Source organism: Lissotriton vulgaris, chromosome 7, assembly GCF_964263255.1.
Source record: "Lissotriton vulgaris chromosome 7, aLisVul1.2, whole genome shotgun sequence".
Taxonomy (NCBI): Eukaryota; Metazoa; Chordata; class Amphibia; order Caudata; family Salamandridae; genus Lissotriton; species Lissotriton vulgaris.
Window position 1 is genome coordinate 379,164,627 of NC_141695.1, and position 27,759 is coordinate 379,192,385.

General features: G+C 45.2%; 1 protein-coding gene across 1 annotated transcript in view; it reads left to right on the plus strand.

Moving 5' to 3' along the window:
• The window catches only part of EPS8L1 (EPS8 signaling adaptor L1), a 215,434-nt gene that overhangs the window by 117,931 nt on the left and 69,744 nt on the right, over positions 1 to 27,759 (plus strand). Inside the window, exons 4-5 of the mRNA XM_086930318.1 lie at positions 20,185 to 20,243; positions 21,101 to 21,262. Of these exons, the coding sequence (XP_086786444.1) occupies positions 20,185 to 20,243; positions 21,101 to 21,262 (221 nt within the window). The remainder of the gene's footprint in view (positions 1 to 20,184; positions 20,244 to 21,100; positions 21,263 to 27,759) is intronic.

Here is a 27,759-nt window from a genome sequence, read left to right on the forward strand (position 1 = left end):
GGTGCCACTAAAATGGCATTTTCCAGCACAGGGGGGGGGGAAAACGCCCAGCAGCCATGTGGTTAATTGTGTCTGAGATGCAATTTTAGGCTGACAATGCATAGCAGGGTCAGGTGTAGCCTAACCTAGAATTACCTTCGGAGTTAAGAACAGTTTTGTGGAGTGGAAGCACCACTATAAATAGATGAAGAAACCCTACCAGCCGCGGCCCATGGAGGGAGTTCCGTGGGGCAGGCAGGTGGGGCGGGGAGGAGCAGGGTGGGGGGTAGTAAACACCGAAATATGGATGATTGCAGGTAAGTAAACAATTACATTAAAAAAACGTATTTCGTTGCGCTCCCTGCATCGCATTTTGCGATGCAGGGCACGCACCGAAATTCGATGTAATAATTTAATTGTTTACTTACCTTCAATCATCAGAATTCCGGTGTTTACCACCCCCCCACCCTGCCCTTCCCCCGCCCTGCCTGCCTGCCCCACGGAACTCCTTCCACGGGCCGCGGCTGTACCCTACTGAGGATAGAGCGACCATCACTGATTTCCCTCGCCCGTCTCCATCATGTGATGCATGGCAAACACAGTACAAAAGGGGGTGGTGATGGACGGAGCATCTGAATCAATCAAACACTCACACCCAGTCAAAAGATCTGGGTTTAATCCATCACCGTTCTTTAGCCCACTCTGCCAGAAACCGGTCCTCGGAAGCTTGTTTCTGGTCCAGGGAAGACATGGCTTGGCAGTTCGGGATGGACTGTTCCCATGAGGCACAGGGTCAGACTGATTTGCATATAGCCATGTCTGAACTGGGGTGGCAGAGTGGGCTAAAGAACGGTGATGGATTAAACCCAAATCTTTTGACTGGGTGTGTGTGTTTGATTGATTTAGATGCTCCATCCATCACCACCCCCTTTTGTACCGCTTTTGGCCGCAATAAGTGTGGCAGGGTATGCTCAGACGTGAGTCCCTTGCTCACTTTGCCACTGGATTCAAGCAAGATGGGCTGAAGACCGCTGGAATGCCAGAAACCGGTCCTCGGAAGCTTGTTTCTGGTCCAGGGAAGACATGGCTTGGCAGTTCGGGATGGACTGTTCCCATGAGGCACAGGATCAGACTGATTTCCATATAGCCATATCTGAACTGGGTGGCAGAGTGGGCTAAAGAACGGTGATGGATTAAACCCAGATCTTTTGACTGGGTGTGAGTGTTTGATTGATTCAGATGCTCTGTGCATCACCACCCCCTTTTGTACCGCTTTTGGCCACCATAAGTGTGGCAGGGTATGCTCAGACGTGAGTCCCTTGCTCACTTTGCCACTGGATTCAAGCAAGCCAGGCTGAAGACGGCTGGAATGCCAGAAACCGGTCCTCGGAAGCTTGTTTCCGGTCCAGGGAAGACATGGCTTGGCAGTTCGGGCTGGACTGTTCCCATGAGGCACAGGGTCAGACTGATTTGCATATAGCCATGTCTGAACTGGGGTGGCAGAGTGGGCTAAAGAACGGGGATGGATTAAACCCAGATCTTTTGACTGGGTGTGAGTGTTTGATTGATTCCGATGCTCCGTCCATCACCACCCCCTTTTGTACCGCTTTTGGCCGCCATAAGTGTGGCAGGGTATGCTCAGACGTGAGTCCCTTGCTCCCTTAAAAAAAAAACTCCTAGTTTCAACGTTTGATTTCTCTAAACAAACAATTTTGCAAAGGGAGCGCATTAAACATGGAGCCCCTGCCTCCCTTGTGGAATGTCCCTTAGGATCTAAATGAAGCCCTTTATATTTATTTAGGAAAGTCCAAGTACTCCATTGGGGCATGGTAGGACATTATATCTGATAAGTTGATTACTCAATTTTTGGAGCCCCTTTGAAGCCTTAAATTTTGATGCCAAATGCTTGGAGCAAAACAAACATAACAACTGAAGTCTTATCACCAGATACCTTTGTCACCTTTTCTAGCTCTCAAGGTTACTTTCATGCATAACCATTTTCTGTAGCAGGGAAGGCTAAACACTGCTTCACAAAAAGCAAAAAATCGGAGCTGGACAAACAAATTCTTGCCTGCTGAGGTGGTACCTTTCTCAGCCTCAGGACTTTGTCCTGGTCCTCCAAAGTTTAAAAAATGGGTAAGTCCCACGTTTTTTCAAGTCTTCCTTCTAGTCCCTCCTGAATTTCTCAAGCTGCTAGGGAACGCTCCCAGGAGACCAGATTGCAAATACCAATGGGAGGCAAGGTCAACCACTTGGTTCAGCAAGAGGTCTAGCAGAGTCCAATCCAGTCTACGTCCAACATGTCACCTGGTTCTTACTTTTGTCCTTTATACCCCTGGGACTTCAGAAGTCCAGCTGGCATCACTTTAGGAATAACTTCCAGCCTTTGGTACAGCTAAGTTGCAATAAAAGACCTCTGCCCTTCCCTCAGGGAAACAGGCAGCAGGAACCTCTTCTACTGATCTAGGTGCTGTGAATCTTTCCATCTAGTGGTCAATAATTGATGGTTAGACCTAGCCCAATCTCAAGCAATTCCCACACTCCACTAAGGTCTTGTTCTGGAGGTCTTTCACAATGGTATAACCCCAGTATCAGTGTGTGGAGCTCTGAATAGTCACCCAGTGGCTGTCATGTGAAAGTAACAAAGCTCATTTAGAGAACTTTCCTTCCCTGTATATGAGGCAATGTCTCCCATCTTGTGAACAGAGCCATCATGCTTAGAACAGCTGACACCAAAGCACTAAAACATGCTTCACTGGAAGGTTCCGGACAATTCTTTGTAAGGGCCACCTGTTCATCTTCTCTACTCCCTTCTCTCACATTCCGAGATAAGTAGCCAGTAATTACTTCCCTCTGCTTTCCTCCCATCATGCCATCATGCCTGGTCCATTATCCCCTCCTAGAAAGGTATTTTACACCTCATCAAAGAGCTAATTACTGCCACTGGAGGAGGTAGAGTCTAGTATAACTGAATTATTTGCTGCCCAGCTTTTTCAGGTAGAGACAATAATCTTTTTAATAAAATCACACTTGCAGTATATTTAATAAAAATCCATGTTCACTGTTGAAAGATTTTCGATAAACTTCATGATTTCTGCAGCAATTTCCTAACCTCATTTTATTCTATGCAGTGTTAAAGAGCTTTTGTATCATTCACTGATTAGGCATACCAAGCTAAACATTAGGCATGTCCTACCATTGAACATTATCCAGGCCTTGCAGGTTTCAAGCTCTACTTATAGGTGACTTCTCTAATGTAAACAGGAGGCTTTTATACATGTCAACATGATTTACTTTGAACTGGGTCTGCTGCAGCTTTTCTCACAGCATTTTGATCAGCAATGACAGGTCTGAAGTCATGTTTTAAAGTCAGTCATGTGGGTGGCTTGAATCTACTCTGTGCCAATATGTGACAATTAATGTTTATTCCACCTATGCACTTCATACACCATATTACTAAGGTCTACTTAAACGTTAAATTTTATAATTAGTGTTAGCCAATCCATATTTAGAGGTCAGAGCACATGCTCTGGGGGGCTGGATAGCAGTCCCAAGTGCTATGAGTAAACCATTCAAGCAGAGCTTAGTAAACAAAGAAAATAGAAGTAGGGGCACCACTAATCAGATGCCCTTTCCTGCACAATATGTTTATATGAAGTGGGGAAATATTTTGTCTGGCTAGAAACGTGTGGAAAATCAAAGGTGAAATAAGAGGTGAGCTATAACTGTCCCTTCATAAGCCCATTGGTAGTGAGAGAGAATTTTTGATATGAAGTTCCATCAGCCATTCATAAAGAGTGGCTTAAAATCCTGACATCTCAGTGAGATGCACTATAAATTGTTTCTCTTTCCCCATACACCTCCCCGCAAGGTAGATCAGTGAAAAATGATCATTGATAAAAAATGACAACTGTCCTCATGGGAGCATTTGTAAGGAAGCTTACACTTTGCTGCTCATACTCGGCCTATTATATTTGTGTGTGATACGCTTGTACTAAGGATGCACATATTGGTATATAGATGTGTGTGTGTCTTCTACTGCTGTCATTTTGCCATGTATGTTTGCTACGTAATGAAGTTTTCAGTACTGCTGTCAGTCTGCACATATTCCATCAAACACTGCTGTTCCTGGTTGTCCATTCTGTATGTCTAAGTGAAGCTTAAGAAAACCTTTCACTATACAAAATGTAATCTGTGGGCTTTCTCAATGCTTGTCAAACAGTGTTGTCGAGGCCATCCACATATTCGCTATGGACTTGAACGATTTCACCCACTTATTTTTCTTCGCCTACGATTTCCTGAGATCTGTTACACTTCTGCAGGGCAATCCAATTCCGCCTCATCAACTTTCTTTTGGACTTTCGCAATTCTCTTGTTCTGATGGTGATCCGCATACAGCTACTGGGTCGAATGCTGTTCACATGAATTACATGTGGACCATGGATTGATTTTTTTGCCTGTTGTGCATAAGCACTAAAACGCCATTGCTGATGAGTAACCTCTGTATTGTAAACATTTGCTGCTTTCACACCTTCTTCTGTTGAGACGCAACAATAAATGTATTTGTTTCTATTTAAATGCTGGCTTGCTTGTAGATTGTATTCAATGTTTTGCGTTCTTTGACCATTAATCAAATTGTGAATGAACAACTCTATATGTAAGAAATCCCTTTTCAAGGAAACTTTTATTTTATTTCTTTAAAATAATTATTTTTATTGTATATTTAGTGTAATAACACAAAATCCACGCAACACACACGTGGATACATTCCCTTAGCTCTTCAAATCAAATCAAATTAATTCATGCAGAAACAGCACATGTATAAGTCACAGCATCAAACGAAAAATGCAACAAAATTCAAACATTAAGACAAAGTAAATACATGAATAAAGGAAAAATAAATTCATTTTTTCCCAGTTCTAATGATTGTCCTTATAAAGCAAGGATGAAAGTTTCTAGTTGAGTTGAACATTTTAAAAAGTGCCTTATGTTTTTTTTCTGTCCTTCTTCAAAAACGTTACAAAGCGAGAGTTGAGAATTGTGCCAGTCGGCTCAAAGCGGGGCATTATTGCTGCCAGCATGACAGACTGTTCCTTTGTTTAAAAACATGGCAAAGTTGAAGTAGATGTCTCCTGTTTTCCCGAAAGGGAAGGGCATATACATACCAAGTCCTGTGCTGTGCTCCCTTATAGTCTGCATGTCCTATCCTGAAGTTCTTAAGCAGTTGTGGATAATGGTTAGCAAAGGAAGACTATTAAATAAGAAGTACATAAATATTTGCTTTAAAAAGATAGAGTATCCTAGGCCCTGTTTACAAGGCCCTATGTGCTACCGGAGCGTCACTTTTAGTGACAGTCTGGCAGCGCACACCGCAGGGTCATATCTACAAGGCCACGTAAATCCGCCCTGCGTGGCGTTTCATGGCCTTGTAGATATGGACTGAAGCAACACAACGCAAGTTGCTGCGTTGCCTCACCCTGCAATAGGGAGGCTGCATTGGGCGTTATGGTGGGTGTTTCCACGTAACACCCATGGTATTTGACATATTCCCTGATTCACAAGATTCTGTAAACCTGGGAATGAGTCAAAAGTCTACGCCTCCCAGGGGTGGCGTAGGGGAGACGCAACAAGGAGACATAACATTATTTCTCCTCATTTTTTTCCTCTTTCTATGTGTGCTGCATTGTATTTGTGCAGGAAGGTGTACCTTCCTGCACAAAAATAATCACCCCTAAAATGTTATGTTATGTTATATTGTTATGTTATATTGAGCTTATAAAGCGTGCAGCTACTCAAAGTGTCCTGGCACCTTTTTACCATGGCGCAAGGGTGCCTGCTTTGGCGCTTGGCAGCCAAATGATAGATACGGCGCATTCCTGCCCTTTTCTTTTGACGCAGGGCAGTGCCGCAGGAAGTCTTGCAGCGCAGCCCTAAGTCAATAGATTGTAAGCGAGGCCCCCTGTTCCTAAATATGCTTGCATTTTCAAGGTGTTATAGTGGTACTTCAAGTTCCCTTGGCTTACAGGAATACCAACATGGGGGTCAAGTTATATCCAGAACATTACTTGTCAAAGCCAAGATCATGTCACTCATATTGTAGAAAGTATTCTGTGGAAATGGTCCCACCAAGGTCCCCAAACTTTTTCAAGTTTCTGTAGGCATCCCCTTGCTTTACACACTGTCTCGTTACCCAGGTTCCACCTTGGGCCTTTTGGATATCCCTTGATTACTTTTAACCTCGATTTCTGGTCCAGAGTTCTTAATTATGTTCTCATGCAATTGAGGTTAATAACTTAAAACTAAAGGAGCATGGAACCTACTGCCCACACAGCAAAGACTGCTCGGATCAGAAACACTCGCCAGTTAAACCCTTAAACCCTGGATTTTTACAGCGCCAGACTCACTTTGTCTCTCTCTGGTGTAATTTATACAGATGCGATCTGCTTGATCCCGCACAGCGCCAAGACGCTCCTTCTAGAGTGATGGTTGCGCTTTATAAATGCATAAAGCAAAATCAAGTCAAAATTATAATCTGTGGTTAAGGACGAAACTGACTATTAATAACTATCATTAACTTATTATTTTAGCTATTAATCTAGTATTAGCCAATTGCTTGTAGATTTATTATGATTTTAATAATACAATCTGATGAATGTGTGTATTTCATGTAATCGTTTTATAACCAATGATAGAAGTGTATGACTTCCTTACAAAGAAAGGCCTGTGTTAATTGGCAACTACCTGCCATGCCAACTACAGAACATTTCTTAATCTTATAATATTCAGTCAATATTTCTGTATCAGTAAACACATCAATATGGGCTATTCGGCAACCTAAACGGTTGTTTATTTAATGATTTAACATTGTATATCTCCCACCTACAAACACTATAGAGTTCTGGGAAATGTTGAAAAACATTGTGACTCTTAGAAGGCACTGCCCTCAAACATAAAGTACCACAAAAATTATACATCTCCAATTCAAATATCATCAGTGTGAAAATCCGCAACATCTATTGTGATATGGATTTGAAGTCAAAAATTGACGATACAGGTGCGATTTTGGGACTTGCTGACTTGTCGTGTACAACCACACCCTCTAGACTGTCATAGTTAGTATGTTAGTCACCAGAATATTTTAGGTCTTGCCAAGACAGCACATGACTTGTTTGTCCGAGATCTTTTGTTTTCTATCAGTGGGCTTAGAGCAGGGGCATAACGGAGGCAACCACAGCCGCTTTGGGGGTTTGTGGGAAAAGGGGGGGGGCAGGGTTTCTCGTTTTGGAGGGCCCCCTCACCCTTTGAACCATGCCATTACAAGAATGCCTGCAATGGCATGGAATAAGAACACGTTAAACACTCTGGAATGTCACTCTGGATTCCCGAACAGGCCCCTGCTGCGTGGGGGGCCAAGCAGTTCAGGGGCCCCCATTGAGCCCAAGACCAATACATGTATGTGCGATCTGGGAGATGCTGGGTCCCTCTTCACATTCTGCAGGGGGGCCACATCATTTAGCATTACGCCACAGGCTTAGAGACCGCCTATTACTTACCATTGGTCGACGTCATGGTTGCTCTCATTTGCTTGCTTGTTATTGGTCAGCTGCCTTAGGCTTCCTTCTTTTTCGTGTGACTTTCTCACCTGGAGCATGGATGCATTACTTGTATCCTTCCACTACTCATTTTTTATGTGCTATTTTTTTCTTTCTGATTAAGCACTCTTATCAGTGTTTCTTTTTCAGCTGACTCCCTCAAGTTGTTGCATGCACCCATTACCCCTACACTTCCTCCCTCCCCCATGATGTTGCTTGCCCCCAGGTGCCCTACCTCTCCGTGTTTTGACTTGCAGCCATCCGCCTTTCCTATCCTGTGTTAGTGCATGCCCCCTTGCTTTCCATACTACATGCTTTTGCTCGCCTCCCACCTGCTAGCCAGAACAAAAAAGGTGCTATGGCGTGGTGGCATGTGGCTCTTTTCTACCCCACACCGTCCATTGTCGTGTTGCCTCCCACCTACCAGCAATAAAAAAGAGCTATGACACATCCAGCTCTGGCTGTGTCATAGCGAAAAAAAAGGGGATGATGGACGGAGAGTTTGAGCAAATCAAACACTCACCCCCAGTCAACTGATCTGGGTTTAATCCATCACCATTAAGCATGGGCGGAAAATCCGTTCCGCTCGCGGATTTTGCGGATTTTCGGTAAATTCGCAATCCGCGAACTCTCGCAAATTTACCGAAAATCCGCAAATTCGCACGCAGCGGATTTTTTTTCTTGGTGATACAATATTGCGGCGTCACTTACCGTCATTCAGCGTTTGCCGAGTTGTTTTTCTCAATATTTTGCGAGTGCTGCGCCATTTTGGATCTTGCTGCGGGATCCCGCGTGAGTTTGGCGACGCATCGCGAGAGTTCGCAATTGCGAACATGTAGTTGCGGCGGGCAGCAACAATCTCGCACTCGCGAAATTACAAAATTTGCAATTCTGCACAAGAAATCCACTAGCAAGCAGCATAGACCTTCTGAAAATGATGATTTTTATCAGAATAACTCCTCAGGTTGACATTTGCCCGCACTTTTTTAGATTTGAGGCCTTTTGAATTTCTTTGGATCACTTTTGGATTAGAAATCAACTTTCACAAGTAAGTTTGTTTGGGGCATTACAGTTGCTGTTCTGCAGAAAAACGAGTTTTGCAAAACTGAAAGCACTCAGCAGGTGCAAAAGTTCACTCATCATTAGTAACCATTCCCTGTAGTACTTCCTGAGGGGCCCCTCCAGAGTTCAGTTGCCTATGTTTGTTTGGGGCATTAGAGTTTCTGTTCTGCAGAAAAACGAGTTTTGCAAAATTGAAAGCACTCAGCAGGTGCAAAAGTTCAACTTCAAACTCATCATTAGTAACCATTCCCTGTAGTGCTTCCTGACTGGGGCCCCTCCAGAGTTCAGTTGCTAGTTGCAACAATTGTATGACCCTGCTCTGACCCTCACAGCAGGCTCATAGAATAGCTACAAGTAGGCCACAATGGTCCTGGAAAAAAAATTGCACTGCAACAGAAAGCAAATTACAGATAAGGAAGCAGGTGCCAGACTGGAATTTTAAAACAGTGACACATTAATAAATCAACCCCAAATTAATTCATGTCAGTTGAAGCAGGGCAGGTGTGCTTGCTTTTCCCCCCCATAATCTACAGTGATGATGAACCAGAGGGTGGCATTGATGTACCAGAGGGTGGCATGGGTGAAACAGAGGGTGGCAGTGGTGAAACAGAGGGTGCTGGGAACCTGTGATGATGAACCAGACGTAGAAACAACATAGTCGCGACCATTGCGAGCCGACAAGTAAATTCGCAATTGCGAACTGGTACAAAACCCTCGCAAACTGGCAGAAACTCTTGCGAACACACAAAAAAAATCCGCAAATTCGCGAGAATTCGCGGATTTTGCGGATTGCGAGTTTGCAAATACGCAAATTCGCAAACGCCAGATTCGCAAAATTTGCCCATGCTTAATCACCATTCTTTAGCTCACTCAGCCACCCCAGTTCAGACATGGCCATATGCAAATCAGTCTGACCCTGTGCCTCATGGGAACAGTCCAGCCCGAACTGCCAAGCCATGTCTTCCATGGACCGGAAACAAGCATCCTGGGACCGGATTCGGATTCATAATCCTCATCAGCCAGGCTATCTTGAATCCAGTGGCCAAGTGAGCAAGGGACTCACGTCTGAGCATACCCTGCCAATTTAGGGCGAACAAAGCGAAACAAAAGGGGATGATGGACAGAGCGTTTGAGCAAATCAAACACTCACCCCCAGTCAACTGATCTGGGTTTAATCCATCACCATTCTTTAGCTCACTCAGCCACCCCAGTTCAGACATGGCCATATGCACATCAGTCTGACCCTGTGCCTCATGGCAACAGTCCAGCCCGAACTGCCAAACCATGTCTTCCCTGGACCGGAAACCAGCATCCTGGGACTGGTTTCGGATTCATAATCCTCATCAGCCAGGCTATCTTGAATCCAGTTGCCAAGTGAGCAAGGGACTCACGTCTGAGCATACCCTGCCAATTTAGGGAGAACAAAGCGAAACAAACCGCTTTGTTCGCCCTAAGTTGGCAGGGTATGCTCAGACGTGAGTCCCTTGCTCACTTTGCCACTGGATTCAAGCAAGCCGGGCTAAAGACGGCTGAAATGCCAGAAACCGGTCCTCGGAAGCTTGTTTCCGGTCCAGGAAAGGCATGGCTTGGCAGTTCGGGCTGGACTGTTCCCATGAGGCACAGGATCAGACTGATTTGCATATGGCCATGTCTGAACTGGGGTGGCAGAGTGGGCTAAAGAACGGTGATGGATTAAACCCAGATCTGTTGACTGGGTGTCAGTGTTTGATTGGTTCAGATGCTCCGTCCATCACCACCCCCTTTTGTACCGGCTGTGGCATAGCACTTTTTTTCTTCAGCCACGCTGCGTGACATCTGTGCTGCTGTACACATGGCTCAATATTGACAAATCTAGTAGCTTTTATCCTGTAGGTAAGACTTATTGCCTTTGCCAATGCTTGGTCCACTATAGTTTAAAAAGAAAGCTGCCTTGCTCTTCTGCAGATCTTCTCCTTGTTCACGCTCTTAAGGAACTACACCACCTCCTACTTGTCTCTAAAGCACTGAAGCTCGTGGGCTTATTTACAGCCAGGCTTTATCTTGAAAACTGGAGCAAATGATATTGGTACCTGTTTATACATTAGAACAGATTTATAGACCGTGCCACTGGAATTACACCACCAGAGGTGACCAAATTATGCAGCAGGGTATTTTGTATTTTTTACTCTTGTTAACATTGTATGTGGCAAATGTTCCACCTCAATAGTAAATGTTTAATGTTTAATACAGCAAAATTCAATTGAAAGGTGCCCAATAAACTTTAGTGAAGAGCTTTCCGCTGCACAGCAACATGTCTCAGTGTTTTTAGTAACTTTTTATCCTTTTAATTAGAAACAAATATTGTAGTGGGAAAAAATCTTCAAATTATACAGATGATGATGGATTATGTCCCAAATGTGGTAAATCAATAGATATGCAGAAAAAGCTGCGGCTGCAAAATCGCATAATTTCAGTAGCCCTGTATATAAATCTACACAACTCACGCTCGCTTGCGTTCTGCATTTAATTTTGTTACTATCATTTTTCTGGTGTTAATGGGAAATGCAAAACTTCTAGTGGTTGAAAACATGGGGTCGTATTATGTGTAGGGTCCCTGTGGCACAACATGTGTGTGGATTCGCTTTGTGCACCCCAACGGCACTATGGTATTACAGAAGAGGCCACAGACATTATGCGTCCCCTACTGTAATACTGATAGCACTGCCCAACATGTGAGCGCTATCTTGAGAAGGCGTTGCCTCATTTGCATTGAGGTGTGGTCCCATATAAATGAGGGAATTATTGCCTCTGTGTCCGAACCCTACTTATGGTACTGGAGCAGAGGCAAAACGGTCCTTCGGAGGGGCACTCAGAGTGTGGCACATTGTTAATGCGCTGTCTGATGGCAGCCCTCTGGAGGTTTGAAAAGGGGTCCCATGTACACCAGCCCCAGACATCCACCTGCTTGCAGGTGCAGCCATTCACTGCACCCGCCGCAGGGGGATCTCTGTTTTTCTTTAAAGTGCAGGTTGCTACCATCTGTGCTGTGAAAAGCGGCCTGTAAGCAGATGCTCCATCTTTCACTGAAACTGAGAAGTGGCAGAACATTCATATTAATAGAGCACTCTGTCCTGCATGGGGGTGTCTGGGGGGTCCTTGAAATCCCATTGCCCAGCTTCATATGGGTGCCCTCAAGGGTGCACTGTCAGTGCGCTTCCTTATGCCCTCTTTGCATCTAAGCTGCACCCATAATATGACATGAGTGCAAAGGCAAAGTGTTTCCCTCATTTACATGCAGCCATGCCTCCATGGAAATTATGGACGGTCCTCTAACGATAGCACTGGCGCTGTATTTGTACTGCCGCTATCTGCATTACAGAATGAGTGGGATCAGCATCTGCGGTCCCTTACGAAATACTACAGTGACCCCGGGCACAAAAAACAGGCACCCAAACCCATTGTGCCCCCAAGGCACTGTCTGTCATACAGGCTCTGGTGTTCTCCCGTTCTGTAATCTGGGGCACTGATTGGTAAATGAAGGGAACACTAAGGTAATTGTTATTTGCGCTGGCTCTTTTCGTTACCCAATACCTTTTAATGCGTTTAAATGACTCCATGAGCATTTATTGCTCTTTTATGACTGGAGATGTGCCTAACTCTCTCCAATGTGCAGTGACTATGGCCTCAAACCACTGCTTCTAATGTTACCAACTATCATCCAATTTCTAACTTGTCATAACCCAAGCTACTGAAGCTGGCAGTAATGGGCGGTTTTATTTTTTGCAGTTTTTATGTCGCTATCATGAATTGTTTCGAGAGCATGAGAGTGCTTCACATGTGCAGCCGATTACATTACACAAGCCCAGATGTTTGGCCCTAGAGAGATTAAGTGATTTGTACCGAATCGCAGGATGCTGAGCTGACACTAGGACATAATTCCCCACTTCCAAGATCGGCCACTCTGATCCTTAGGCCACATTTCCTCCCTTGTAAACTTTATTTTCTGAGTGAATACTTTACTTTACTGCAGAAGCCAGTTTCGCACCAAGAAAAGGTCCCGATTCACAGAACTAACAAGACAAAATCCTAAACGTACTACTTTTGGTATTCACAGAAGGCATTTAGTAGTAGTAAAGTTAGGATTTTGTCTTAAGTTTGACTTAAGACAGACTTAAGACAGACTTAAGACAAACTTGAGACAGACTTAAGACAGACTTAAGACAGACTTAAGTTTGACTTAAGACAGATTTAAGACAAAATCCTAACTTTACTACTACTAAATGCCTTCTGTGAATACCAAAAGTAGTACGTTTAGGATTTTGTCTTAAGTTAATTCTGTGAATCAGGTCCAGAGTTACTGAATGGGCCATTATTGCGATGCTGGATGATCTGACAAAAGAGTATAATAGCAACCATATTGCTGCACTTAAAGGACCTGTCCTAGGACATCTCAGAACTCACCATGCTCATTCACTACCTGCAGAAGCTAGGACAGCTCTGGGTAGTACAGCCAATTGGATTAGATTATTTATAGCAGGGACTGCAGACAGCGAGCGTGCACCCATTTCTTTCATCTTCCCACTAGCCTCCCAATGATGATGTCCCTCAGGATGCCACCCTATCACAACTGACCCTGACAGCTTTTTAGGGCTCGCCTGCTGTGCGCATGCGCACAGCTGGCAAGCTCTATAGGGGTTTATCCAGTGTTTAACCACCACTGGCGATTCCTTGCAGTGCATGAAGCGCGTGCACAATGCCACCAGCCGCCTGCCTGCCTGCCTCGCATTACCACATCAAAGGCAGCCCTCCCAGCGCATTTGTCACCCCCTAATTATTCACGGCCTGCCGGCCGTACTTTCAGTTTAGTCTCCTTTTATAACTTGTTTAACTTGTTGTATTTTGCTGACTGGGTTCCGATGATCAAAAGAAACTTTGAGAAAGCTTTTCCAACTAGAGGAACGAATGGAATGTACCGGGAAGCTGCAGTTTGTTGCTCGACATAGAGGTTATGTATGTGGGAGGAGGTCGCGCAAGAGACTTTGATTTTGCACTTCAGAATGAGAAACTTCCTGACCCATTTTCTTTCTCATGATTGTAGACTCATGGTATGTAACAAAGATGTCTGCACATAATAAGGAAGTTATGTAACTTATCTGAAATCTTTCAATCCGTTTCTTTTTTCCGACACGAAAATACATTAGATAGCAAGGTTATGGACAGCGTGGTATCTGTTTCCCTCTTTCAAAGGGGTTGGCTGGGTGATTGATGGTATGTTTGTTTAAACTCCCTGCCATCGGTTGATATTTAGTTCTCTAATGAGGAGCTTTAAATTCCAGTATGTGTGGTAACTCCTTTCACTGCACATACGTGAATGATGCGTTTTGGTGCAAACCACACACCCACAATTTTCCCCAGGTACTTTTCGGCAGGTCAAACCTGCCAAATGAAATTGCGAGGAAAATGCAGAGACCTGTTGGTTTTGGTGCTCCGAGTCTCAAAATCTACTTGTTACGCCTCGGGGAAAGACCTAGAGTAGATGACCATTATTATACCAAATAAATGCTAAACATATTGGCACAAGATTTTATTGGGTTCGATAATTATGGCTTCCGACAGCAGGGCACTTGTAATGAGCGCCTGAGGTCCTCCCATGCCTTGAGCCGTGTATTGTTTTGATGAGATGATATCATAGTACATGGCTCAATAGTATTGTTGTTTAGGAAATCAAGGTTGGTGGAACGTCTGCTATACATTTTCTCCCTTATTATTCAGATTTCGAGGATTTCGAGGCAAGCACTGAGTCTCGGACTGCAGACCTCTTGCTGGCTCCTGCTCATAAATTCAAGAGGTTGGGGAAGAGAGATACATTCACCATATTTATCCTGTAGACTGCCTCTGCTTGGAATTAAGTGATAAATGTGGATATCTACCTGTGCATTTTGGATGGTGCTCGTCTTCAGCCAAGTGTACAGGTGCATAAACAAGGTTTATCAACTAACTTCAGAATGAGAGATGGGTATTAAATCCGGAGTGGAGCGGTGCCTCGGCCAACAAAGTGTTGCCAAAAGAGAGAAACGTCTTGGGCAGTCTTCTTTACTGCTGCCTGTCTCTTACTCACTCCGCCTGCCTAACCTGTAAGGCTTACCCCAACAGCCTCTTCCATTTTGCATCACAGCTCCACCCACCACACAGCTCCACCGATGCACCCACCACACAACTCCACCGATGCACCCACCACACAGCTCCACTGATGCACCCACCACACAGCTCCACCGAGGCACCCACCACACAGCTCCACCGAGGCACCCACCATACAGCTCCACCAAGGCACCCACCACACAGCTCCACCTACACAGCTCCACCGATGCACCCACCACACAGTTCCACCGAGGCACCCACCACACAGCTCCACCGAGGCACCCACCACACAGCTCCACCGAGGCACCCACCCCACAGCTCCACCGAGGCACCCACCACACAGCTCCACCGATGCACCCACCACACAGCTCCGCTGACACAGCTCCACCAATGCACCCACCACACAGCTCCACAGAGGCACCCACCACACAGCTCCATCGATGCACCCACCACACAGCTCCACCAAGGCACCCACCACACAGCTCCACCAAGGCACCCACCATACAGCTCCACCAAGGCACCCGCCACACAGCTCCACCTACACAGCGCAACCGATGCACCCACCACACAGTTCCACCGAGGCACCCACCACACAGCTCCACCGAGGCACCCACCACACAGCTCCACCGAGGCACCCACCACACAGCTCCACCGAGGCACCCACCACACAGTTCCACCGAGGCACCCACCACACAGCTCCACCGAGGCACCCACCACACAGCTCCACCGATGCACCCACCACACAGCTCCACCTATGCACCCACCACACAGCTCCACTGAGGCACCCACCACACAGCTCCACCAATGCACCCACCACACAGCTCCACCGATGCACCCACCACACAGCTCAACAGATGCACCCACCACACAGCTCCACTGATGCAACCACCACACAGCTCCACCGACACAGCTCCACCGATGCACTCACCACAGAGCTCCACAGATGCCCCCACCACACAGCTCCACCGATGCACCCACCACACAGCTCCACCGATGCACCCACCACACAGCTCCACCGAGGCACCTACCACACAGCTCCACCGAGGCACCTACCACACAGCTCCACCGATGCACCCACCACACAGCTCCACCTATGCACCCACCACACAGCTCCACCGAGGCACCCACCACACAGCTCCACCGATGCACCCACCACACAGCTCCACAGAGGCACCCACCACACAGCTCCACCAATGCACCCACCACACAGCTCCACCCATGCACCCACCACACAGCTCCACCTATGCACCCACCACACAGCTCCACCGAGGCACCTACCACACAGCTCCACCGATGCACCCACCACACAGCTCCACCGAGGCACCCACCACACAGCTCCACCGAGGCACCCACCACACAGCTCCACAGATGCACCCACCACACAGCTCCACAGATGCCCCCACCACAGAGCTCCACAGATGCCCCCACCACACAGCTCCACTGATGCCCCCAACACACAGCTCCACCGATGCCCCCACCACACAGCTCCACCGAGGCACCCACCATACAGCTCCACCAAGGCACCCACCACACAGCTCCACCTACACAGCTCCACCGATGCACCCACCGCACAGTTCCACCGAGGCACCCACCACACAGCTCCACCGAGGCATCCACCCCACAGCTCCACCGAGGCACCCACCACACAGCTCCACCGATGCACCCACCACACACCTTCACCGATGCACCCACCACACAGCTCCACCGATGCACACACCACACAGCTTCACCGATGCACCCACCACACAGCTCCACTGATGCACCCACCACACAGCTCCACCGATGCACCCACCACACAGCTCCACCGATGCAGCCACCACACAGCTCCACCGACACAGCTCCACCGATGCACCCACCACCCAGCTCCACCGATGCACCCACCATACAGCTCCACCGAGGCACCCACCACACAGCTCCGCCGATGCACCCACCACACAGCTCCGCCGATGCACCCACCACACAGCTCCGCCGATGCACCCACCACACAGCTCCGCCGATGCACCCACCACACAGCTCCGCCGATGCATCCACCACACAGCTCCGCCGAGGCACCCACCACAGCTCCACCGATGCACCCACCACACAGCTCCGCCGATGCTCCAACCACACAGCTCCGCCGATGCTCCAACTAAGCTCCACCAATGCACCCCCCAAACAGCTCCACCGATGCACCCCCCAAACAGCTCCACCGATGCACACACCACTCAGCGCAACCACAGCATCACTCAGCGCAACCACAGCATCACTCAGCTCAACCACAGCATCACTGGTTCAAATATGTTCTTTCAATGTTTCAAGCTGTTTTCAAGCTTTCACGCTTTATTACAAATCACAAAAAGATGTTAATATTTCACTTCTGTTCTTGAATTTTCGTCACAATAAAAAACACTGAACATAATCTTCAGAAAAGTTATTTACAAAAGTTTAAGCTATTGCTATTACAAATTAAATAAATTATTTAAGTATTATTTTTAAAAATTAAAAGCCATTGTTATTTGTAATATCAATACATCTAAGTCACGTAAATACAAAACATGTTGCATTACAAATGCTATAGGTGTCACATTTGCGAAAGTTATAACTATTGGCATTGTAAATGACAAAGCTATTAATTTAGCTATTTAAAAAAAAACACATAAATAAAAAAAAAAAATTTATAAGACCAATAGCTCAAACTTTCCTAATGCGAGCCCTATTGCATTTCCAATGCTTGTTAATGATGCTACCATACCACAATGTTGGTCCCACTTTTGCACTTCTTAGGCAAAATATGTTCAGAATTCTCCTTGTGACTCTTGGCAATCAATACATGTGTCACAATTATCATAAAATGAGTCAAGCTAGAATGAAGAGAATCTTATGGCAGTCTGACTTCTGGCCCGGTGCTCATTTGCTGCTTCTTTTGCAGCACAGACGCACAGTCTATGAACTCACCCCCCTAAAGACTGGAGGAAGAGTCTGCCACTTGTCTGATTTCCTCATAAGATCTTACTGTTTTAGACCTGGTGTTCTCCAGGGTTAACAAACACATAAGTCACCTCGAGTCTTACCTGGAGCATTAATGTAACCATTGATGCTGAGTGGTTGTATCCTCTCAAAAAACTACCAGTAACAGTCAATAAAGGGAATCATCCCTTAAGGATTAGAACCCTCACTCACCCAAGGGTGACATGCTTCATCATATGGGTCCTCCTTACCAGTGGTGAAAACCTAGTCAGCACTGAGAGCTACGACTTCACGCTGTTAAAGAAGGAGCTCAGAGATGTTTTGTTTAGATTTTAAATGGAAGGATGAGAACTAATTCCCATATGTGAGGATGGTGGGTGTCATGAGGTTGCAGCGCTGTGTGAAAAAGTAAAGTGAAGTTAAAACTGTCTAGAGTAGATGCACTAACATTTGATTTATTATGGTGCTCTACCTGGCAGGGTTAAAACATAAAGCAACACAGTGGTATGGATGTATAACCACTGTCACATTGAGGTCAACATGTTTCAGCCATATGATCAGATCCCTGTATCGTTGGCTTTCTTCAGGACCAGTTGCAATAGTATTGCTGCTGCTACAATTGTGAAATGATAATAAAGAATATATACAAAACCAGTATTCCTGTGTCTTCTTTATCAGGTAATACACAGGATATCTGTAGTTATGGAGAAAAGAAATAGGAGAGAGAGAACAACCAAACAATTTATCATCAATGTCCTGCACATTATTGATTTGTGTACCACACCAATATCAATAATTTATTTGTGCTGTAAATCAGTCACAAAATACTGGGACTTACCCTCCCTCCAAAGTAGGATAGCCCTGTCTCACCTCAACCTGGCAGGCTGCTTAGGAGGGAGGCCTCACACTGCGGGAAAGAACCAAACAAACATTTTTACATATAATTCACCAAATCTTTGTTGTGTTGGCTTGACTATGCTAAGATTGCTTATTTGGATACCCCTCAACATCTATGGCACGGACTACAGAATGCCTCTCTCTGGGTGCACTGGTGCTTCGGACTCTTACATTGATATACTGGTTACGTTACTAGTGTGCAATGTAGCATTTTCTGTCAAATTTCTGTGCCACAGGGTAATTTAAAATCCTGGCATGCCTTTTCGTCAAACCAGAACTTTGTAGTCTGCAACTGTTAGTTTGGTTTAGTCTCCTAATTCAGGACTGCACAGTGTTTCCAGTTAGGCCACCAGACAATTAAATTCATTTTCCAATCACAATAATAACCATGAGCACCTAACCTTCCATGGGTTACCCATTGCCCATATTTCCTCAACTTTATCCTGATATTTCCATGTGATTGTGCACTGACATAGGTTCTCCATCTAGCACCAAAAGAGCACATTAATTCCAAATAATGTTTAACACATCAATTTAACCCCTAAGCAATAAACCTGCATTTGCAGGCTACATTTATTCATCATTTTTTAGATATGTTAATATTTTCGCATAAAGTGTATGAATTCTATTAACCCATGTATGTGGTTTACTGGCCTGTATTTAGAATAATGAAGAAATAAATACCATTATATGGATTACTCATTGCACTGAGAACTGATTGTGAACTGTACGTGCAACCGTCTGGGATCCTGGGTTCCAGTTATGTAATATAGTTGTAAGTGAGCTATCTGAAATCATTAGTATTGAAATATAAAGTTATTGCTAGCAAGAGAGGAGCTGACTATTTTTCCTTTGCATTCTGTGTCATCCATGTGTTTGAAGAGAGCATATAGGCTGACCAGTTATCTTTCATAGGAGTTGATCACACTGGCATTTGTTCTTTTAATCTTGCCAAATCATTGTGGATGGTATTGAAATATTCCATATCCTGTTTTCTCTTATTTCTTCAACACTGGTTATTTGATTGCAATTCTTGCTTCTAGGTGGCTACCCTTTTCCCCTGAACGTAATTACAAATGCTTGTTTTTCCCCTCTGTAAAATTGTTTTGCAAGGACTCGTGGAAATGTCCTTGAGGTTTATCTGACACTCAGAAGTGGACTGGTGTGTAAGGAAAATAGAAGAGTATGGCTTACTCTCTGAAATGTCAGGAAGGTCGGGACACAGTCAGTTACACTTGATTGAACCTGTCCCAAATCTAATAACCTCTCAAAATAGTTTTCCAATTCAAACGTAGGACAGTGTGACTCCAGCTCTTCCCCAGTGCTAAAATGTACTGTCATTTTGAACAACCACGAATCCTTAGCCTTTTTGCTACTTCAGAAATATTAAGTCTGATTCATGTCTTAACAGTCTCTGCATATTGGCAAGTAACTGAAACATGTCCTTGATCATAGTTTATGATTGCCCATTTTCTAGTGTAAAAGTGTTCTGTGAATAAAACTGGATTTAAAAAAACCATCGAGCAAAGTCTCAGACTGTACACAAAGTAGAATGTTCTTAATGTTGTTTCTCCTCTCCCTTCTGTTGCAGAGCAAAGGAAGAAGTACTCTAACTTTATCATGGCGGATATCTCACAGTACAATGTGAATGTAAGTTTTGTTGAGTGTGTTTGTTCATGTTGAGTGAGAGTCCATATTGTTGAGTATATTCTGCCATTGCTCTGACCAAGCAGAGCCTCACACTACACAAACCTGCTCCAGCTGGGCTTACGAATATAGAGAGAGTTTTGTTTTTTCAGTAAAGGCTGTGGCAAATTTTCAGAGGGCAAACGGAGAGATTTTTCAACTGGGAAAGGCTAGTTGGACTGAAGTGATTGGGTTAGTATTAGTTCTGCGACTTCTGATGTGTAATTTACTCTGCCCCAACCCAGCTAGCCTCTTGGGAATGCTCCAAAGTTGCTGTCTGTCTACTTCCACATGTTCATAATACCTGGGATACACCTATTCCATGTCTTCACTTAGAGTCTTCTCTGAGGAACTGTTATTAGTTAGGTATAATCTACAGCAAGTCAGAGGAATAAGTTGACATGGTGCTCCTACTGCTCTTCTATGTCCAGTAATCCCCTCTCTGGGCACAGAAGGGGTGGTAGAATCTGTGTGTTAGGGGCTGTGACTCTAGAACCTGGTAATTCTTTAAGCTGATTTTTCTCCTAAATCCCCCTGGCCTGTGAAAAGGTGGAGCAGTCTGCGAACTAGTGGGATACTGCTTGTAAACACAATTCCTCTAAATTGATTCATTGGAGCATGTGGGCAAAAGAAGAGGGGGTAGTTTCTTGTAAACTGCTGATTCTCCAAGAGCCCTCTGACCTAAGATGGGGCGGCGGGCTCTCTGAGTTCCACGGCCAGCATAAGAGCCTTGGGGGGGAGCGGGCGGGGGGCTGCATGCAGCACATATCTTTTCAGTCGACATCTGATTTTATTTTGATTGTGGCTTTATTTTACTGCAGCACCTGGTCACCTTCACCATTGATGAAGACGATGATGTCCACACAGTGGAGGATGCCATTCGCAAACTGGTGGCTATGGACTCTAAAGGCAAGATCTGGGTGCAGGAGATGCTTCTGCAGGTGAACACCTCCTCGGTGAAGCTGCTCGACGTGGAGTCCAAGGTACTGTAGCCATGCAATAGCCATGTCAGTCTACAATGTAATGGTATTTGGTATGCGGTATGAAGTGCTACTCCCACAAATGCACTTTACGCAATATCTTCTGGTTGACACTGAATACTCATCGTCTGACAGCATTCCTCCATCTGTTACTCAGAACTTATTTATTGACTCTGATGATCCAACGCAGAAGATTAAACTACCTGATTAGGCCTCCCCATGATTAAAAGCTCAACTCCCTGGCACGCCTCCGCCTTCGGCTGAAGGCTCACCCACTTAACACCACCACCTGATAACTGAAGACTTACCCATCTGATACTACCTTCTCATTCACTCGCCCACTTGCCACTCCAGTCCATGAACAATAATTCACCCACCCGACACAGAACACACATGACTAAGAACTCACCCACTGACACTGCTGTGCCATGACATAAGACTCGCCCACCTGGCACAGTTGAGCATACTGTCCACAGGCCTTATTTCATGTTGTATTTATTTTCTCCGATTTAGCTTGCATCAGGAAATTATTGTTAAGACCTTTTTGTTTGTAACAAACTAATAATACCCTTTCAGAAGCCATTACTTTGATATATATATGCCTAATTTTGTAAATATTTGTTGCAGACCATAGATTTTTTTTTTATTGAAATCTGATTTATTATTTCCCACATAGCTGCCTACATCTTTATGACACATACAATGTTATTGATTTCCATATAAACAAATAACATCCTGGTGGATCAGCGAGTACACTTTTGGCTTTACTTGGGAGAACATAGTTCATAGTGGAGCTTACATGGCAGAATTAGGTGGCTCAGGTAAGAGAAAGAACTTCGCCACAGAGACATATTTCCACCAGTGGTTAACAACAACTGGTGCAGTGCTTGAAGTTATACCATAGCCACTATTTATCGTGGACGCTTCCAGTAGCACCAAGAGAGGTAGGAGTAATGAAATAAAGGGGTGGTGTGATTAAGTAGTGGGGAAACGTCTACAATAATATGGTATGCTTCACTGAGTGAGTTTAGCCCTTCGTGGTAGCAGAGCGTCTTCAAAGAGCTGCAAGGCGCGCAGGCAAGGAGGGAGAGAGCAGCAGTGTTCCAGTTTAGACAAGCCATACGTGTGTAAATTTAGTATCAGAGTGTGTGATGCGGCTGGTTAAGAGCTCCATCACCATGGTCTGCCAGACGCGGTGGTATGAATATATATATATATATATATATATATATATATATATATATATACTCCAACCTCCGTTCTCCTCCCGCAATCGCTTTATCCCTCGATCTCGCTGGATACAGACACGGACCAAACGTAAGATGCTGGTTCAGATTTTATTCAGCTGTCGCCATAACGTTTCGGCACAAAGCCTTGATCACATATATATTGTATTGCTTCGTAATTGCATTTATATAGCGCTTACTACCCCTGACGAGGCGTCAAAATGCTTTTTTGGCAAGTAGCAGGCTACTCCGGAACCCATAAAGGATTAGTGTTGAGTTAGTATAGTGAAATATGAAAGTAATTTGAGTGGTACATAGATTAGTCAGTTATTTTGATTCAGACGGAGAGCCGAGGGATAGAAGAGGGGAAATGGTTTGCATTTATATAGCGCTTGTTACCCCTGATCGGGTGTTAAGGCGCTTTTTTTTGCGAGTAGCACGCTACTCCGGAACCCATAAAGGATTAGTGGTGAATTAGTATAGTGAAATATGAAAGTAATTTGAATGCTGGATATTAATCAGTTATTTGGATTGAGGAGGATAGTGGAGGGATAGAAGAGGGAAAAGGTTTGCATTTATATAGCGCTTGTTACACCTGATGGGGTGTAGTAGCGCTTCTTTTTTGGGCGAGTAGCACGGTACTCCGGAACCCATTAAAGGATTAGTGTTGAATTAGTATAGTGAAATATGAAAGTAATATATATATATATAGACGCGGACCCCTCACCCCCGCGTCTGTCGGGGGGTGAGGGGTCTTCAATAAACATCATTGAAAGGATACCTGCTTGCTCTCCGTCTTTGGCAGTATGAGGCTGATTGTGTATATATTTATTTATTTATTAAGTTACAAAAAATATATATATATGATATATGATATATATATATTTAGTCACTATGGCTATAGTGAACACACAGCATCAGCAGCAATGCCTCATTGTTTTAAACTGTGGTGGGTCAATATCACTAGCGCAGGTACATTGTGTTACATGACATCTTTTGTTATGATTTGCTCTAAATCATTGCATACATGTATAAACTGTGAGTACTTTATGCACTTTTTTGCACTTGAGCACTGTTTTTCTGATAACATCGATGAGGGTTTGTTTTATTTTATTTTTTATGAACATGTCATCAATATTTGCACATATGTTTTGACTTGTATAGAGTGATGATTGAATATGAATTAACTCATCAGGTAATCGTTGTACATACTTCGAACTCACTTTGATTCATTATTGGGCTTGATCTTGCACTAGCACTTTATTCTTTGGAATATGCATATCTTTCCGGATTTACTATGTTGATTCAAAATAATTCAAAAAACATAGGAGTCTATATTGTTCATATTGAGCTCATAGGCGTACCTGTATATTGAATGTCCTTTTGAGTTTGTATTTTGTACATGTGTGTAAATGTAGTATTTCTTCCATGTCCTTAACCCTTTTTATTTGATGTTATTGTTTCTACCTCTATTTTGACACAGTATATAAACACCCCCATTGGTAATTTGAGGCCATGTGATCAAGGCCGTTTTGTGACGGCCGAAACGCGTCATGCCGATTGCGAGTGAAGAATAAAGCCACTTTTTGAAATCTAACCTTGGTGTTTTGGAGATCTGTTCCGTGGTGATGTGAGGAGACGCATTGCAGGACTTCTGGAGAAGGGAACCTACACCGGACAACAGGACCTCCTTCAAACTTGCCACCCGGAAGCACCACCAGCTGATCCGCGCCGCCAAGAAAACAGCATTCAAGGAACGGTTGGACAACAACGCACACAACTGCAAGGAACTCTTCAACATCGTGAAAGAGCTTTCCAACCCCAGCGCAGGAAACAACGACATCACCCCATCGCAAGACCTCTGCAACTCCCTCGCTTCATACTTCCACAACAAGATCGTGGACATACACAACAGCTTCAACAACCAACCAACGCACACCTTGACAGAACAGCCACCCCCCACCACCACCCTCCACGCCTGGACCCCGATCAGCACCGAAGAAACCATCCGCACGATGAACTCCATCCACTCCGGATCACCGACCGACCCCTGCCCTCACCACGTCTTCAACAAGGCCGACGCTGTCATCGCACCCCACCTGCGAGACATCATCAACACATCATTCGACACCGCCACCTTCCCTGAGAGCTGGAAACACGCCGAACTCAGCGCCCTACTCAAGAAACCAACAGCGGACCCCACCGAACTCAAGAACTACCGCCCCATCTCGCTCCTCCCGTTTCCTGCCAAAGTCATCGAGAAGACCGTCAACAAGCAGATGGCCGCCTTCCTCGAGATGAACGGATCCCTCGACCCCTCACAGTCCGGCTTCCGAGCCAATCACAGCACCGAGACCGCCCTCATCGCCGCCACCGATGACATCCGAGCCCTGATGGACAATGGAGAAACAGCGGCCCTCATCCTCCTAGACCTCTCCGCAGCATTCGACACGGTCTGCCACCGCACCCTAGTACAGCGCCTCAGCAACATCGGAATCCAGGACAAGGCGCTGGAATGGATCATCTCCTTCCTCGACGGAAGAACACAGAGAGTCCGCCTACCACCGTACAAGTCAGAGGCCTCCGAAGTCATCTGCGGCGTCCCTCAAGGATCATCTCTGAGCCCCACCCTCTTCAACGTCTACATGAGCCCCCTCGCGGCCATCATACGCAAACACAACCTCAGCATAATCTCCTACGCCGACGACACCCAGCTGATCCTCTCCCTGACCAACGACCCCGCCTCCGCCAGAGCCAACCTGCACGAAGGGATGAAAGAGGTAGCCGAGTGGATGACGACCAGCCGCCTGAAACTGAACTCTGACAAGACGGAGGTCCTCATCCTGGGCTCTTCCCCCTCCGCCTGGGACGACTCCTGGTGGCCTCCCGCCCTGGGCACCGCACCCAAACCGACAGACCATGCACGCAACCTGGGCTTCATCCTGGACTCCTCCCTCTCCATGACCAGGCAAGTCAACAACGTCTCCTCGGCGTGCTTCAACATCCTACACATGCTACGGAAGATCTTCCGGTGGATCCCCACCGAGACCAGGAAGACCGTCACCCAGGCCCTCGTCACCAGCCGACTGGACTACGGCAACGCCCTCTACGCCGGTACCACCGCCAAGCTCCAGAAGAGACTCCAGCGGATCCAGAACGCCTCAGCCAGACTCATCCTCGCCATCCCATGAACCAGCCACATCACCGGACATCTGAGAGACCTTCACTGGCTCCCCGTCAACAAAAGAATCACCTTCCGCCTCCTCACCCACGCACACAAAGCCCTACACGACCAAGGCCCGAGCTACCTCAACAGCCGGATCAACTTCTACGCTCCCAAACGCCACCTCCGTTCAGCAAACCACGCCCTCGCCGCCGTCCCCCGCATCCGAAGAGCGACTACAGGAGGAAGGTCCTTCTCCTACCTGGCCGCCAAGACCTGGAACTCCCTCCCGACCGACCTGCGCCTGACCCAAGACCACCTCTCCTTCAGGAAGAAGCTGAAGACCTGGCTGTTCGAGCAGTAGCGGCACCTCCCCCCCCCCCTCCCACCCCCCCCCCCCCCAGCGCCTTGAGACCCTACGGGTATGTAGCGCGCTCTATAAGTGTCATTGATTGATTGACTTTGTTTCTATATATATATATATATATTCACAGAAAAAACCATAGGTTATAGACCATATATAGTTAGGAATTTGCATTTACAAAACCTTGAAAATTCACTGAAAAAACCATAGGTTATAGACCATATATAGTTAGGGATTAGCATTTAAAAAACCTTATTTTATTTGCACAAAACCATTGAAATTCCATATATAGTTAGTTGCACTAACTATATATCGCGGACCCGCAATCCACTGCTAATGATGTCACATATTACATCATTCATGACATGGTCAGTGACATCACTGATGACATCACTGATGACATCACTGATGACATCACTGATGACAACACCCAGTGACTGTATGTTTCTGTAAAGTTAAAATATGTCTTACATATTGAAGAATGAGTGGATGTATAAGTGTCTGGATGAAGGATTTAGTAGGTGCATGACTGACTGTATGAGAGAATGATTAAATGTGTCTCACTGAGTGTATGGGTTAGTGATTAAAGTGTCTTAATTTGGCAATCATTATTTATGTTGTTCTGTAAACTGCTGCATGTTTAAATCAGTAGCTATATCAGTAACTATATGGGTTATTGAATGGTTGCCCAAGTATTTGTATGGGAGACTGAGTATGTGTGTGGGTGGCTGGGAGGTGTATAACTCTGTGCATAGATGTGTGAGCAGTTGATTCCCTAGGTGTATGGGTTCAAAAGTGCATGTAGAAACAGCTGTATGGACAGTTGACTGTGTGCATGAGTATATTGGTGAGTGAATGGATATCTCAGTGCTACATGTCAAAGTAAGTACATATGTAAAACACACTCCATGTGAGAGTTGACATATATAAATAACTGAACATAAGAGCCAGTGAATGTGTGAGTGGCTGTATGAATCATTGTGAACTTGTATCAAGGATTGTATAAGAGAGTAAATATGTGTTACTATATGTTTGAATAAGTAAGGTGTGTATAACTGTATAGTTGAGGAAATGGAGATGTGATTGATTCTTTGCATGACTGACTAGGTGTGTGAGTAACTCCATGGATGTGTGACAGTCTGTGAGTGCCTGTTTACACTGAGTGTATCTAAGGTTATATTAGAGTCTGAAGATGTATTATCACATAAATGATATCATCAGTGATGTAATCAGTAATGTCAAATGAGATGTCAGTGATGTCATCAGTGATGTCATTTGAGATGTCATCAGTGATGTCATCAGTGATGTCATTTGAGATGTCATCAGTGATGTCATCAGTGATGTCACTGACCATGTCATGAATGATGTAATATGTGACATCATTAGCAGTGGATTGCGGGTCCGCGATATATAGTTAGTGCAACTAACTATATATGGAATTTCAATGGTTTTGTGCAAATAAAATAAGGTTTTTTAAATGCTAATCCCTAACTATATATGGTCTATAACCTATGGTTTTTTCAGTGAATTTTCAAGGTTTTGTAAATGCAAATTCCTAACTATATATGGTCTATAACCTATGGTTTTTTCTGTGAATTTCATTGGTTTTTTAAAAGCTAATATCTATAGCAGTAAAATATATTCTTTATTAAGTGACGTATCACGTAGCCCGTGAGACGCCTCATGATGCATCGCATAACCGTGACGTATCGTCTCTACAGCGCAAACCAAACCCAAAACGTAAGCG